Source organism: Crocuta crocuta, unplaced genomic scaffold, assembly GCF_008692635.1.
Source record: "Crocuta crocuta isolate KB4526 unplaced genomic scaffold, BGI_CrCroc_1.0 scaffold223, whole genome shotgun sequence".
NCBI classification, from domain to species: Eukaryota; Metazoa; Chordata; class Mammalia; order Carnivora; family Hyaenidae; genus Crocuta; species Crocuta crocuta.
Genome location: NW_027529426.1, coordinates 6,731,422 through 6,745,517, shown reverse-complemented (window position 1 = coordinate 6,745,517; position 14,096 = coordinate 6,731,422). Strand labels below are relative to the sequence as shown.

The window sequence follows — 14,096 nt, the reverse complement described above, 5'->3', positions numbered from 1 at the left end:
AATATTTACAGAAGACACATCTGATAAAGAACTGTTATCCAAAATACACAAAGAACTCTTTAAACTTAACTATAAGAAACAAAAAAAAATTGATTAAAAAATGGCCAAAGACTTTAGCAGACACTTTACCAAAGAAGATGTGGGGCTGGCAAATAAGAATCTGAAAAGATGCTCCACATCATATGTCATCACTGAGATGCAAATTAAAACAAAAAATCCTAGGGGCGCCTGGGTGGCTCAGTCGGTTAAGTGTCCGACTTTCGCTTAGGTCATGATCTCGCGGTTTGTGGGTTCGAGCCCTGCGTCGGGCTCTGTGCTGACTGCCAGCTCAGAGCCTGGAGCCTGTTTCAGTCTGTGGCTCCCTCTCTCTCTGACCCTCCCCTGCTCATGCTGTCTCTCTCTCTCTCTCCTAGAAATAAATAAAACATTAAAAAAAATTAAAAAAAAAAAATCCTATAAATACACATCTATTAGGATGACCCAAATCCAGAACACTTACAACCTTAAATGCTGATGAGGATGTGGAGAAGCAGGACTTCTTATTCATTGTTTGTGGAATGCAAAATGGTACAGCTACTCTGGGAAATTTTTGGTTTCTTACAAAATTAAACACACACTTACCATATCATCCAGCAGTAGCACTTCTTGGTATTTATTGAAAGGAGTTGAAAACATGTCCACACAAACACCTGCATATGGATGTTATACAAGACTTATTCTTAATTGTCAAAACTTGGAAGTAGCCAAGATGCTTTTCAGTGGGTAAATGGATAAGTAACATCCATACTATAGAAAATTACTCAGTGCCAAAGAGAGATGAGCTATGAAGCCAAAAAGACATTGAGGAATCTTAAATGTATATTGCTAAGTGAAAGAAGACAATATGAAAAGGCTACAAACAGTATGATACATACTGTATGCATACATACTGTATAACATTCTGGAGAAGGCTAAACTATGAAGACAGTGAAGGAGGGACAAATAGGCAGACTATGGAGGATTTTTCTAGTGGTGAAAATATTTTATATGATACTATTATGATTTCTACATGTCATTCTACATTTGTTCAAAACCTATAGAATGTGCAAGACAGAGTGAACTCTAATGTAAACTATGGACTTTGGGTAATCATGATGTATCAATGTAGGTCCACCAACTGTAACAAAAGTACCGCTTTTATGGGGGGTATTGATAATGGGGGAGGCTATGCATATGTGGAAACAGGAGATAAATGGGAAATCTGTGTTTCTTCCTCTCCATTTCGCTGTGAACCTAAAACTGCTATAGAAGAAAAGAAGGAAGGAAGGAAGGAAGGAAGGAAGGAAGGAAGGAAGGAAGAGAGGCGCCTGGGTGGCTCAGTTGGTTAAGCGTCCAACTTTGGCTCAGGTCATGATTTTGCGGTTTGTGAGTTTGAGCTCTGCGTCAGGCTCTGTGCTGACAGCTCAGAGCCTGGAGCCTGCTTCAGATTCTGTGTCTCCCTCTCTCTCTGCCCCTCCCATGCTCATGCTCTGTCTCATCTCTTACTAATAAATTTTAAAAGTTAAAAAAATAATAAAAAGGAAAGAAAGAGAGAAAGAAAGAAAAACCATCCTTGGAAAGTTTCTAGTAATGCCTATTTCTACTTTTGGAAACTTGGGACAGAACTTTTTTTCTTTGAAGTTTATTTATTTTGAAAGAGAGAGAGAGAGGGAGAGAGAGAGAGAGCATGAGCAGGAGAGGGGCAGAGAGACAGGGAAAGAGAGAGAATCCTAAGCTGACAGCGAAGAGCCCCACACAGGACTTAAACTCATGAACTTTGAGATCATGACCACAGCTAAATCAAGAGTCTGATGCTTAACTGACTGAGCCAACCAGGTGCCCCTGGACAGATCTTTTTATCTTGGAAAAAATCTTCTGAGTGTCTTTCAATTGTGTGGCATTCAGGCATTTATCTCAGAACAACATATCAGGGTACTGTTAGACCTGAGAAATGCAGTTTGTAGTGGACATCTGTTGCTTTGTCTACCACCACTTGAATTTTTGGAAATTGTACACAAATTCTGGAAAATGTTCTTTCCATCCATGTGGATCTAATGGGAGTTTTCATGTTTTTTAATGTCCCTGTTAATTATAATTGAGCACTTGACCCAAAATGGGCCAGTTATAATTGCCTTCATACCTGGAATTTGGGGTATGGGAAAAGTTTCATCTCAAGAAAAAGCAATATCAGTAATTCTTGAATAAAAAATTTATTTAATGAAGATAGATTATGTTTTCATGGAACTCTTAGTACAATGTTCTGTGGAGGGGCGCCTGGGTGGCTCAGTCGGTTGAGCATCCGACTTTGGCACAGGTCATGATCTCGCTGTTTGTGGGTTGGAGTCCCGCGTCGGGCTCTGTGCTGACAGCTAGCTCAGAGCCTGGAACCTGTCTTCGGATTCTGTATCTCCCTCTCTCTCTGACCCTCCTCTCTCACACTGTCTCTATATATCTCTCAAAACTAAATAAAACATTAAAAAAAAAAGAATGTTCTGTGGAGTGTAATCAAGTGCTAGTCATTGCTAGGCAATAATAGATGTGAAAGTTTGCTAATAGGATATATAAAAGAAAGACTTTATTTGCAGAATTGTTAAGAACAGTTGGGATAAATAAAGATGCTACCAAATCATTTAATTTCAAGATGAGGTATATCTATGATCATATTAAAGTCTAAATTTGAAATGATGGATGTATTAACTATACTGTAATAATCATTTTGTTACATATCCATGTATTAAACCATCACATTGCACACCTTAAACTTACATGGTGTTATATGTCATAAAATCTAAATTTAATCTTTATATCATTGAGGACTCTTTTGATTTTGAGTGTCAGAAAAACAAGCCCAAAGTTTTAAGAAAATAGGAATTCTTTGGTTCTTGTAAACAAAACATCTGGGGATATATTTATCTTTACATTCTATTTGAACCAGAAAAAACCCAGGGTCTCTCTTCTCTTTCTGCCTTCCTCTGTGCCAATTCCATTCTCTGTCCCTCATGCTGGTAACATTGCTCCATCTTGATTTTCCAAGTTCAGTGGAAAAGGTGAAGCTTCCCCATGGATATGCATAAAGGCCCTGAGAGTTATTCTCACCCTAAATCAATTACAAACCCATCACCAAACAGATCACTAGGACCAAGAGGAAGACACTCTCTAGAGGGTAGGCTAGGCTAACAAAAACTTGAATTCCCAATGGCTTATGACAACAACCTATATCTCACACATGCTGTGTTGCCATCAAAGGAGGCTGTCTCTTGGTTATCCTCACTCCAGGACTCAGGCTGAAAGGCAACCACTTTCTGGCTGCTGTCATGGGTAGCAGAAGAAAAGCATTGAGTAGATGCACATGAGCAATTAAATGCTTGGTCTCCAAATGACATTCACCCTTCATTAACCAGAACTAGTCATATGGCCCTGCTCAACCATAGGGGAAAGGAAGTGCAATCCTATCATATGCTCGGAAATGGGAAAAATGGGATTTTTTAAAAAGCAATCTGTATTAATGAAGGCCAAATATACTATATGGCTCAGGTTTTAGACCTGTCTGGACCTGGGAGTAGGATCAGTTCACTACTGCTGAGAACCTGTAGGTCCCCAGAAATGCTTAGGCCATTGAGAGAAAAAAAGGTAGGAGTTGTCATCAGAAAAAAAAAAAATCAATCATATATTTAATCAAGTTTCTAGTGCATAATCAACATTTTGGATTCAGTTTCAGGGTACCTTCCTGTGTTAATAAATTACTAACTTCCACAGTGTCTGGGTGGCTCAGTTGGTTGGTTAAGCATCCTACTGTTGATTTTGCCTCACGTCATGATCTCACAGTTCCTAAGATCGAGCCCTGCACTGGGCTCTGTGCTGATAGAGCAGAGCCTGCTTGGGATTCTGTCTCCTTCTCTCTGCCCCTACCTGACTTGTGCTGTCTCTGTCTCTCTCAAATAAACGAAAAAAATTTTTTAACTTTACAAAAAATAAATTATTAGCTTCCAAGTGTGACAAAATTTACTGTATTTGTGGTTTTAAGCCAAAAGCCAAAAGCTAAACGTTATTTCTTCCCCTATCCTCCATATTTTAAACTCATTGATTCCCTGAATGAATCAATAGAATCTAAAAGTTTCAGAATAAACATTTGAAATCTAGTTTAGTTCTTAATTTATGTCTCATTGGAGAGCTCAACCTGTAAAAACTAAGGTGGCTTTAAAGCCGTTACTAATTGTATTCACAAATAAGGATGTGGGATTCACACTTGGGTCTTCATTCTTAGTAACTAGCTAACATGGTTTTGCCCCCTTGTGAGTTGTACCATAATTAGACCTTTTTTTTTGTCTTCTACAATAGTCACTATCAAGGAATTTTCTTCCTTTCTGAGGAACAGATATCCATTTAAACAAATTCAAGAAAAGAGTTTATTGTAAGACTATTCCATCTCTAGCATTACATAGATTCTTTCATTTTGATTTCTCTCCTTTTCTCTCTTAGCATTTCCTCTATTTTTCCTTTCTTTTTTTTTTTTTATTTTTAAATGCTTATTTATTTTTGAGAGACAGAGACAGCACGAGCTGGGGAGAGGCAGAAAGAGAGGGAGACACAGAATCTGAAGCAGGCTCCAGGCTCTGAGCTGTTAGCATAGGGCCCGATGTGGGACTTAAGCCCACAAGCTGTGAGATCATACCTGAGCTGAAGTCGTCCACTTAACCGACTGAGCCACCTAGGCGCCCCATATTTTTTCCTTTCTTAATAATCTCTGCGCTAATTATTTTCATAGCCCAGGGTGCTGCAGCTAAATGACAGCAGTGACAGGTTATAATCACTGTGAGCCTGTTAGCCAAATTCCAAAGAAAAAGTAAATTCAGCTCTGGCTGGTGGAAAGTATCACATGGTAACAACAATTGCAGGTTGAAAAGGAAGGGGGATTGTGCAAGAAAGTGAATTGGCTATGTCTGCAGTAGGAATTACGATGAAAACATTAATGCTATTAATGCTTACTACACTTATCAGTGCTTTATCAATACCAATTTAACTCTATGATGTAGATACTGTTGTTGCTCTCATACTATAAATAAGGAAGCTGTGAAATGAGAGACCAAATAAATTGCCCATTGGTCATATAGTCAATAAGATGCAGATCCACCCAGGATTTGAAAAGTAGACAGTCTTGCTCTAGAATCTGTGGTTTTACCTGTTAGGCACCCACTACTCTTGGCTCTCCTGAAGCATCTGGGTTTTCACCAGTGACTTTATTAATGTTTTGGGGTGTTCCCTTAACTCTCTGGTCAGTAATAAAATGCTTCTCATTTTCCAAAGCTCATGTCACTTATTAACATTCACTTTGCAAGCTTCCCTGAGCACCTTCATTCTGCTGCTAAACCACCCTGCACATTCCTTTACTTACCACATCGATCACCTTGTCCCATATTTGGATAATACTATAATACTGTGCTCTCAGTAGAGCAAGGGCTATACGTTTCTTTAATTTGTATTCCCAGTGCATAGCATAATTATTGGCACATAGAATACATTTAATGTGCTGATTTTGGATTATTTGCTTAATAAAAGAATGAATGGATTAAATAAGATTCATGCTACACAAATTTTACTGGTTTCTCTTCTCCTGCCATTGTATAGGACAAAAAGCGCTTCCATCAGGAAACCTGGTAACAATGCCTGTGAATCACTGAAATTACTGGGATTCAGAAGTGGAGACAGTGGTTGGTTTGGGCTTGATAATGTTGTAGTGAGAACCATGCAGAGCGGCCTGATATCATTTGAATTGTGCGAACATTTAGAGAGGTAATACAGTAGTAAACAATACAAGTTGATGATATTATATCCTGATGAATTATACTTGATGTTTACTGAAATGCTATTAAAAGATTAAGTTTTTATACCTCACATAGGAATATTAATAGTTCTTCAGGGTGTGCTAAAATGTAAACCAGAATTGATATGAACATGCTATCTATAATTTCATTCATGATAGTTTAATAAGTGCTTTTGGAAACCACTCATAACTGAGATTTATTTTTAGAGATTTCTTTTAACTCCAAAAATAGTTTTTAAACAGTACTTTTATTTATGCAATTCCATAAAGACAGTAATTAACTGTTCATGCTATGCTCATCTCATAAGCATGTATATGTAAACTGAATTTGTTATTTCAGTGTCCTTATTTTGCCTTCTTCATTTCCATGTGTTCTAGACAGCTAATTATGAGAACAGTTTTAGACAGTTTTAAGGCTCATGAGGAGCAGACACTCATAAAGAGAAGGCAATCATATGTCTAAAGATAGCTTTTATTTCAAAATGGAGGATCTTACATCTACAATTGTCTCGGGTCAGAAGCAGAGCTAAAGATTAGAGTTTATTGATTTATTGAGGGAGAACTGCTAGGTGAATCTTGTTAAGGGAATGAAAGAAACAAGTAGAGCAAGGGAATAATCTACAGTTTATGAGAAAACCTATGGTTTCAGCAGAAGTTTTACCTCAGCCTGATACCTCAGGGAAGCTCTGGAGTGTGAGTACCAAGAAGGCTGGTTTACAACCCTGCATCGGTCAGTCCTTGTCTATGGATTCTCTGGCTGAGGGCACTCTTGTAAGGCAATTCTGTGGAGAAGAGTTGGAGCATGTGTGTGAGGGGGTAGGGATCCAGACCAGAGAGAGGTGTTTATATTAGTGTGCCAGGCTCCCATAATAAACTTCCACAAACTAGGTGCCTTAAACAACAGAAATGTATTGTCTCATAATTTTGGAGCCTAAAAGTCTGAGATCAAGAGGTCAGCAAGATTCATTCTTTCTGAAGACTGTGAGGGAAGGATCTGTTCCAGGCTTCTCTCCTTGGCTTGAAGGTGGCCATTTCTATGTTAACATGACATTCCGCATATGTGCATATTTCTGCGTCCAAAGTTCTCCTTTTTACGACACTAGTCATATTGGATTCGTGTATACCTAATGCCCTCACATTAACTTGATTACTCCTGTCAGGATCCCATGTTCAAATAAGGTCACATTCTGAAGTACTGGGGATTAGGTCTCCAACGTATAAATTTGGGTAGAGGAGACAAGATTCAACTCAAGACTGGGTCCATTCATAACAATCCTTACCACACATATTGACAGAGACAAATATTTTAGTCCTTACCTAATTAAATGAATTTACCTAAGTAAATGAATTATCTTGATTACCTTTCTCATCTATAGTTTGACGTAATACCCCTTGGTGATGCTAGTTTAAATATAATTTAAAATATGCTGCCATATTTAGAGCTGATCTGACCCTGGGGAATTTCTTTCTCTATGAACATCTGTTTAGAACTTGGTTTGGTTTTAATAGTTTCCTACCTACAAAGAGGTTCATTAAAGTCATTCAGGAATCTGACTAGTTGGTTATCAGAATGTTTATTTCATTGTAAAAAATTATTTAATGTTTATTTTTGAGAGAGATAGTGAGACAGAGCATGAGCAGGGGAGGGGCAGAGAGGGACAGAGACAGAATCTGAAGCAGGCTCCAGGCTCTGAGCTGTCAACACAGAGCTGATGTGCGAATTGAACCCACAAACTACAAGATCATGTCCTAACCAAAGTCAGACGTATAACTGACTGAGCCACTCAGGTGCCCTGTAATGCTTGATTTTAAAGGAAGCTTGGATGATAATGGCTCTTTTCTTGGGTGTTATTTGTTGTCAGTGATATTTTTGAGACTGTATGTTTCCCTTATGTCATGTCCCTTTGCTCCCATGCAGGTTTATTGTGCTACACCTTTCTTCCATCGTGGAAAATAGCCTTTTGGTTTCTTTTGTGAAAGCTCTAGAAGAAGCCATGCTCAGCACCACTGCTTGTGTTGTACTGTGTCACCAGAAAGACAATCCACATAGAATAGCCATCCTAGTGGTGCCTTCTAAAGATTTAAACCAGGTGCTTCGGAACTTGCGCTTGGAATCGTTTAGCGGCCCTCCAGAGTCATCGCGCCATTTCCAAGTGAAAGAAGGAGAACAAATTATTTTAAGATTTACTGGAAATATATTTGCTTCAAGTAAGTATAAAGACACCTTTTTGTATGCTTTGTGAGCTAGCAGCCACAAGCTTCAGAAGGCCTTATTTACTTGTATCATGAAGAAAAACTTCAGATAACCGAGGGGAGACTTTTGAAAAGCAGGAAGAGAAAAAGACTTATTTGCTTTTTGCTTCCAGTCTCTTTCTTCTCTTAGGGATGCATCTTCCCTTACAGGCTGACTCTACATGACACTCTTCTAGAAATAGTCTTCTCCATGAATACCCTCTGAATCCAAACTAGGATCATCTCTTTCATACACTCATGCAATGGTCTCCTAAATACTCCTCTGCTTCCACTAAGAGCCACGTGAAGTCTATTTCTACATGGGAACTAGTGATCCTTTAAAAATATAAATCATGCTTTATTACCCCCCCATTAAAACTTTATGATTATCTCTTATTCTAAACTCTTTCTTATGTCCTACAAAGAATCTAATCTGGGATCAGTGGACTGATCACAACTCTCAAGGGATGTGTGCATAGACCTGTATTCCAGTATGATTGTCTTATTTATACTTCCACACGCTTTATTTTATGTATTTAAAAGACTACTCGGAGAAACAATCAATTGGTTTCACCAAACTCCAAAAGGGTTCATGGCACAACAGTGGCTAAGAACTCTGACCTAGATCACATACCTTGCTTACCTCTCATCCTCATATTTTTCTAGGGCTTTCTTTTGCTTCCATTATAAATCATACCACAATGTGAAATTATTTTATTTATTTGTTTACTTACTTTTTGCTCATATACTTACGTCCTTCACTGGAATGTAAATTCATGAAGGCACTATGTCTTTCTTGTTGTGTACTCCTGAGCCTAGAAGAATGCTTGGTACATCAAGAACTTTCAGTAGGTATATAGTGAATGAGTCAACATATGAAAATACTAAGACAAACAAACAGGGTGAATAAATACGAGAGGTTGCAGGACAAGGTAGGAGAAATGAGGGAATAGATGAGGAAAAGGGATAAAAAAAGATGAAGAGAAAGAAAAGAGGAAGGAAAGGGAAAACACAGAGAGAAAACAGTTGTGTGGGAGAGGAAAGAAAAAAGAGTTTTGGAGAAATTGCCATCCCAACATTTTTTTTTTTAATTCAACTGCTTCTCCTCTATAACTCCTTTCCTTGGGGTAGAATAGAATCTAACAGGTATGTATGTAAAGGTGAAGTATAGGGGAGAATTCAGGCTTGAGTTCTATGGAGATTTCTGGCCCAGGAATCTTGGAATAGAGTTGACTTGAACTAATATTCTCTGTTCACTTATAAATTGACACAGATCTCATTGGTTTTCAATGATGCCTATTTTCTCTCTGATTCTGGAAATTAATCCAAGCTCTGTTGGCTTTTTGTTGTCACAAAAATGATGCAGCTTGAAGGTGAGGCTGCCCTTTTTCTGTATCTCAGAAATGAGACCCAAAGTGTCCCAACATGAACTGTCTCTTCCACTTTCACATGCAGAGTCCCAGGCATCTGAGTCAGCTGGTAGGACTTCATGAGTGAGTAACAAGGGTATCAGAAAAAGGGAAAGAAAAGGGTGAGGCAAGAGAGGAAGGAAAGTACTGGGTTTCTGAAGCATAAACCACAGTGTCCACCCTGGGACAACCTCTCTAAGAAGAGATAGTAAAAAACTGGAAGTGTCCCACCCAAACCAAAGATGCCAATGATTTTCCTGTAATATTTAGAAGAGCACCTGTGTTTACCTAGTGCCATATTCAAGAGTGAGTTACCGGCCATACTTCTCCGCCATCTTGCCCCCTCTGAGGGTTTTATGCTGAGTGAAATAAGTCAGGCAGAGAAGGACAAATATCATATGTTTGCACGTATAGGAGGATTAGGAGGAACTTGACGGAGGAACAAGGGGGAGAAGAAGGGCAGAAATGGTGGGGGAAAGGGAGAGAGGCAAACCATGAGAGACTCTTGAATGCTGACAAAAACTGAGGACTGATGGATGTGGGGGGAGGGGGGATGGGCATGGAGGAGGACACTTGTGGGGATGAGCACTGAGTGTTATGTGGAAACTAATTTGACAATAAACTATTAAAAAAAAAAAAAAAAGAGTGAGTTTCCAGGCTTCTCACAGGCAGTGGTACTGAGTGCACTATTGCCTGTAATGGGGAGGCAGAACATGTGCTAAAATAAGAGTGCTTGAGGTTAGCCAGTGTATGTGCAAATTCCTCCATGGAAGGAATGGGGAAGAACTCATCTTCACTCAAGGGAAATGAATCAGGCAGGATGCCAGGATTATTTCTGCTTTGCTTTTCCTAGAGACCTATGCTCCATGGCCTCACTGGATTTTTCTCCATCTAAGGGGAACAAGATTCTCAGGGGGGAAAAAATGGTATCTCCTCCTTTCATTAGAGACTGTGATGGTCTCTGTGCATCTCAAAGGCATACAATCAGATAATGTCTGCCTGGAGGGTTTTCCACCCCATCCACCCACCCTGCCCACCTACAGTCACCTCCTACTGTACTTTCAAATCTCAGCTTGATGCTCATGTTTGGAAATGTGTTCCCCATCTTTCCTGATTATGTCAACTCTTATCTTACTCTTTTGTGGACATTACCATAGATACAATCTTTATTCATTTGTTTGATGGTGATGGATGTCAGTTTCTCCAACTATAGTCCCATGAGAACAGGTCTTGTCCTGTTTGTGGGCACCATTCAGTCCCCAGCGCCTAGTATGGTGCCCGACAGCTAGAAATATTTGTTGGAAGAATGAAGACAAAAAATTGGGAGAGATTTTAACATTATAGAATTATGCAATTAAAAGTCTTTAAAATTTTAATCAATGGATTTAGATGGCTGTCATTTGAGAAATGTTAAAATTTTTGTATTTATTTGTATAGAGATAATTCTTTTGAGTGAGATCATGCACCATTTACTTTATTTCTACTTCTAAAAGAAAATAAGATAGGTGCTCCCCTTGTTTCTTTGTATTAGCCTTTGGCACTCTTGTGAACACAAGGTAGAGTATACTTTAATTCTCCAAGTTAGAGCTGTTAATTCAGCACTTAAACTTTCTATCCCAAGTCATCTAAAATCCAGTGCTCACAAAATCCAGAGAGTGCCAGGAAATAGACAGATAAAATGACACTTTAGCATGACCTGTAATATCTGCTAATGCCCTAAAGAGGTTTGTGTGTGTCAAAGTTGCCCTGAATGCCCTTAGGGCCAGAGAAGTGACTTTTCCAGAAACATGTGTAGGATGTTAGAATGACCACACTTATATTCATTCAACAAAAATTCCCTACCCTTGTATATGTATTCTATTAGAGAGAGACAGAGAAGCAAATAAGTAAATAAAGTGTACAGTGTGGTGGTGGGGGGGGGGTTGTGCCTTATAGAAGAATAAAGCAAGGAAAGGCTATCAAGAATCTCACAGAAAGTATCAGAGTTGCAATTTTAAATAGATTTGTGAATAAAGACATTTTTGAGAAAGTGACATTTAGACAGAGACTTGAAGAAGGTGAGAAAGGAAGCCATAATCCTATCTCAGGGGAGTTTATCCCAAGCAGAGTGAGTACAAATCCTACTTAGCAGTGGCAGACATGTACCTGACATGTTTGAAGAACATCAAGAAGGCTGACATGGGTGGTAGAGAGGGAGTAAGAGAAAAGTTGTAGGAGAGGAGGTGAGTACTGATCATTCCTTGAAGGCAAGGAATTTGCCTTTTATTCTAAGTGAAATAGGCAGCCATCTTGTTAAGAGAGGAGTCACATGATCTGAGTTAGATCATAGAATAGGTTTTCAAACAGTTATAATCTCAGAGGCAAAGAAAGGATTGGGGAGACAAGTTAATGAGCCATTGTAATAAACCAAGCAAGGAATGATGGTGGCTTAGGGACAGAGATGGTAGAGAGGTGTTAGAATACAGAAATGCCCTGACCAATGGTTCTTGTAAGAAAGATCCTTTTGGGGGCGCCTGGGTGGTTCAGTCAGTTAAGCATCTGGCTTCAGCTCAGGTCATGATCTCATGGTTGGTGGGTTTGAGCCCCATGTCAGGCTCTGTGCTGATAACTCAGAGCCTGGAGCCTGCTTTGGATTTTGTGTCTCCTTCTCTCTTTGCCCCTCCTCCACTCATGCTCTGTCTCTCTCAAAAATATTAAAAATTAAAAAAAAAATCCTTTTTGTTCCCCATCTTGTTACCTTTCACTTGTCACTCAATCATCTGACATTCCTAAGCCAGAGCATATATTTCTACATTTGTACTTTCTATGTCATCTTTGAAAAATATTCCAATTCTCCTCATTGAGAAGAAAAGATATCTCCATAAGGTATATCTAGTAGCTCATAAAATATAAATAAATTTTGTATGTCTTCATATGACAAATATTTATTGAGGAGCTACTGTTCCAACTTATTCTAGGAACTGTATACGTAATACGTTGAGGAGAAAGAGGTTCTCAAAAGGTCAGCTAATGGTTGATTTCACAATTTTGGAATGTAATAAATGGATTTTGCTTTTACGTCTCCTCTAAATATGCCAGTGTGGGAGGAAAAAAAGTAGAATAGTGCAATTTTGGGGTGCCTGGGTGGTTCAGTCAGTTAAGTGTCCAACTCTTGATCTCTGCTCATGTCATGATCTCAAGGTTCATGAATTTGTGCCCCATGTTGGGCTTTGACACTGACATCATGGAGCCTGCTTGGGTTTCTGTCTGTCTGTCTGTCTATCTCTCTGCCCCTCGCCTGCATATGCTCTGTCTCTCTCAAAATAAATAAAGTTTTAAAAAAGGATAGTGCAATTTCCTTGTGCTACTTGTCTTTTTTTTCCCCCTGTCACAAGGGGTCTTCAAAATATAGTGCTATGGGGCACCTGGGTGGCTCAGTCGGTTGAGCGTCCGATTTCGGCTCAAGTCATGATCTCACGGCTTGTGGGTTCCAGCCTTGTGTCGAGTTTGTGTGCTGACAGCTAGCTCAGAGCCTGGAGCCTGTTTCAGATTCTGTATCTCTGTCTCTCTCTGACCCTCCCCTGCTCATGCTGTCTCTCTCTCTCTCTCAGAAATAAATAAAACATTAAAAAATTTTTTTAAAAACCCCAAAATATAGTGTTATGTCTTGGCAACAATGAAATTCCAACTTAAAAAATATATGGTTTCTATTTATAAGAATAAAATCATACTATTTATTACTATAAATCCTCAACACTTTCATCTTCATTTCGTATTTAGAGTACAGATCTTTAGTTTAAAAAATTAATTGGCAATGAAAGGCAGATGAATTTAAGATCTAAATTTAATCAATGTAGCTATGCTTCACCCTCAGTCTTTATATCTTGCATATAAATTATTTCTTATGGGTAATTGTGTAACTGGCAGGGACTATCTTTCAAAGGACAGAAGGAGAACTTTATTAAGTTGTATTCTATTGGGACCAAAGTAACAACTCTAGTATAGCCCAGAGTAGAAGTTTGCCAGGTGTTACACCAGTGATCTAAAAATTCTAAGTTTATCTAATTTACTAGATGACATAGTAATGACTCCAAAAATTTATCTTTTTTTTCTTTTTTTTTTTTTCACCAGCCGGAAACTCTTTTAAGAAGTCAAGCCCTGGTTTGTTATCCCTTTCCTAGGATGTCCCAGGAATCATTCTGTTCAAGTAGCCAGGTTGTCTCTAAAATATAAACTTATGCAAAGAGACATACTCTGACACTTTTTATAACCTGGAGTTATTCAAATTCTAGATTTAACTGTGCTTTAGAGATTCACCAAAATGATGAATGATGAACTCACCAAAATGGACTCTAGCAGTCCAGCATGGAGAAAAACATTGGTGTCATCTACATCTCTCACTGAACTCTGATTTCATTGGGAAGGTTTTCCTAAAGTGGGAAGGTTTTCCATGAGAAAGAGCTCTGGGTAGTCAATGTTCAGGCTTCTAGGTGTAAGAGGAAGTTGCAACTTGGATATAAAAGCTTCACATTGATATATTTGAAAAAAATGTAAGTGGGTTTTTTTTTTTTAAATCATACAAGTTCAAAACAGTTGAAGGGTCCCACTTCTTACTTATTATTTGCTATTCTTACTAT

General features: G+C 38.6%; 1 protein-coding gene across 1 annotated transcript in view; it reads left to right on the top strand.

Annotated features, from left to right (window-relative positions):
- DTHD1 (death domain containing 1) overlaps positions 1-14,096 on the top strand; it is a 68,135-nt gene that overhangs the window by 19,336 nt on the left and 34,703 nt on the right. Inside the window, exons 6-7 of the mRNA XM_077758865.1 lie at positions 5,644-5,808; positions 7,758-8,047. Of these exons, the coding sequence (XP_077614991.1) occupies positions 5,644-5,808; positions 7,758-8,047 (455 nt within the window). The remainder of the gene's footprint in view (positions 1-5,643; positions 5,809-7,757; positions 8,048-14,096) is intronic.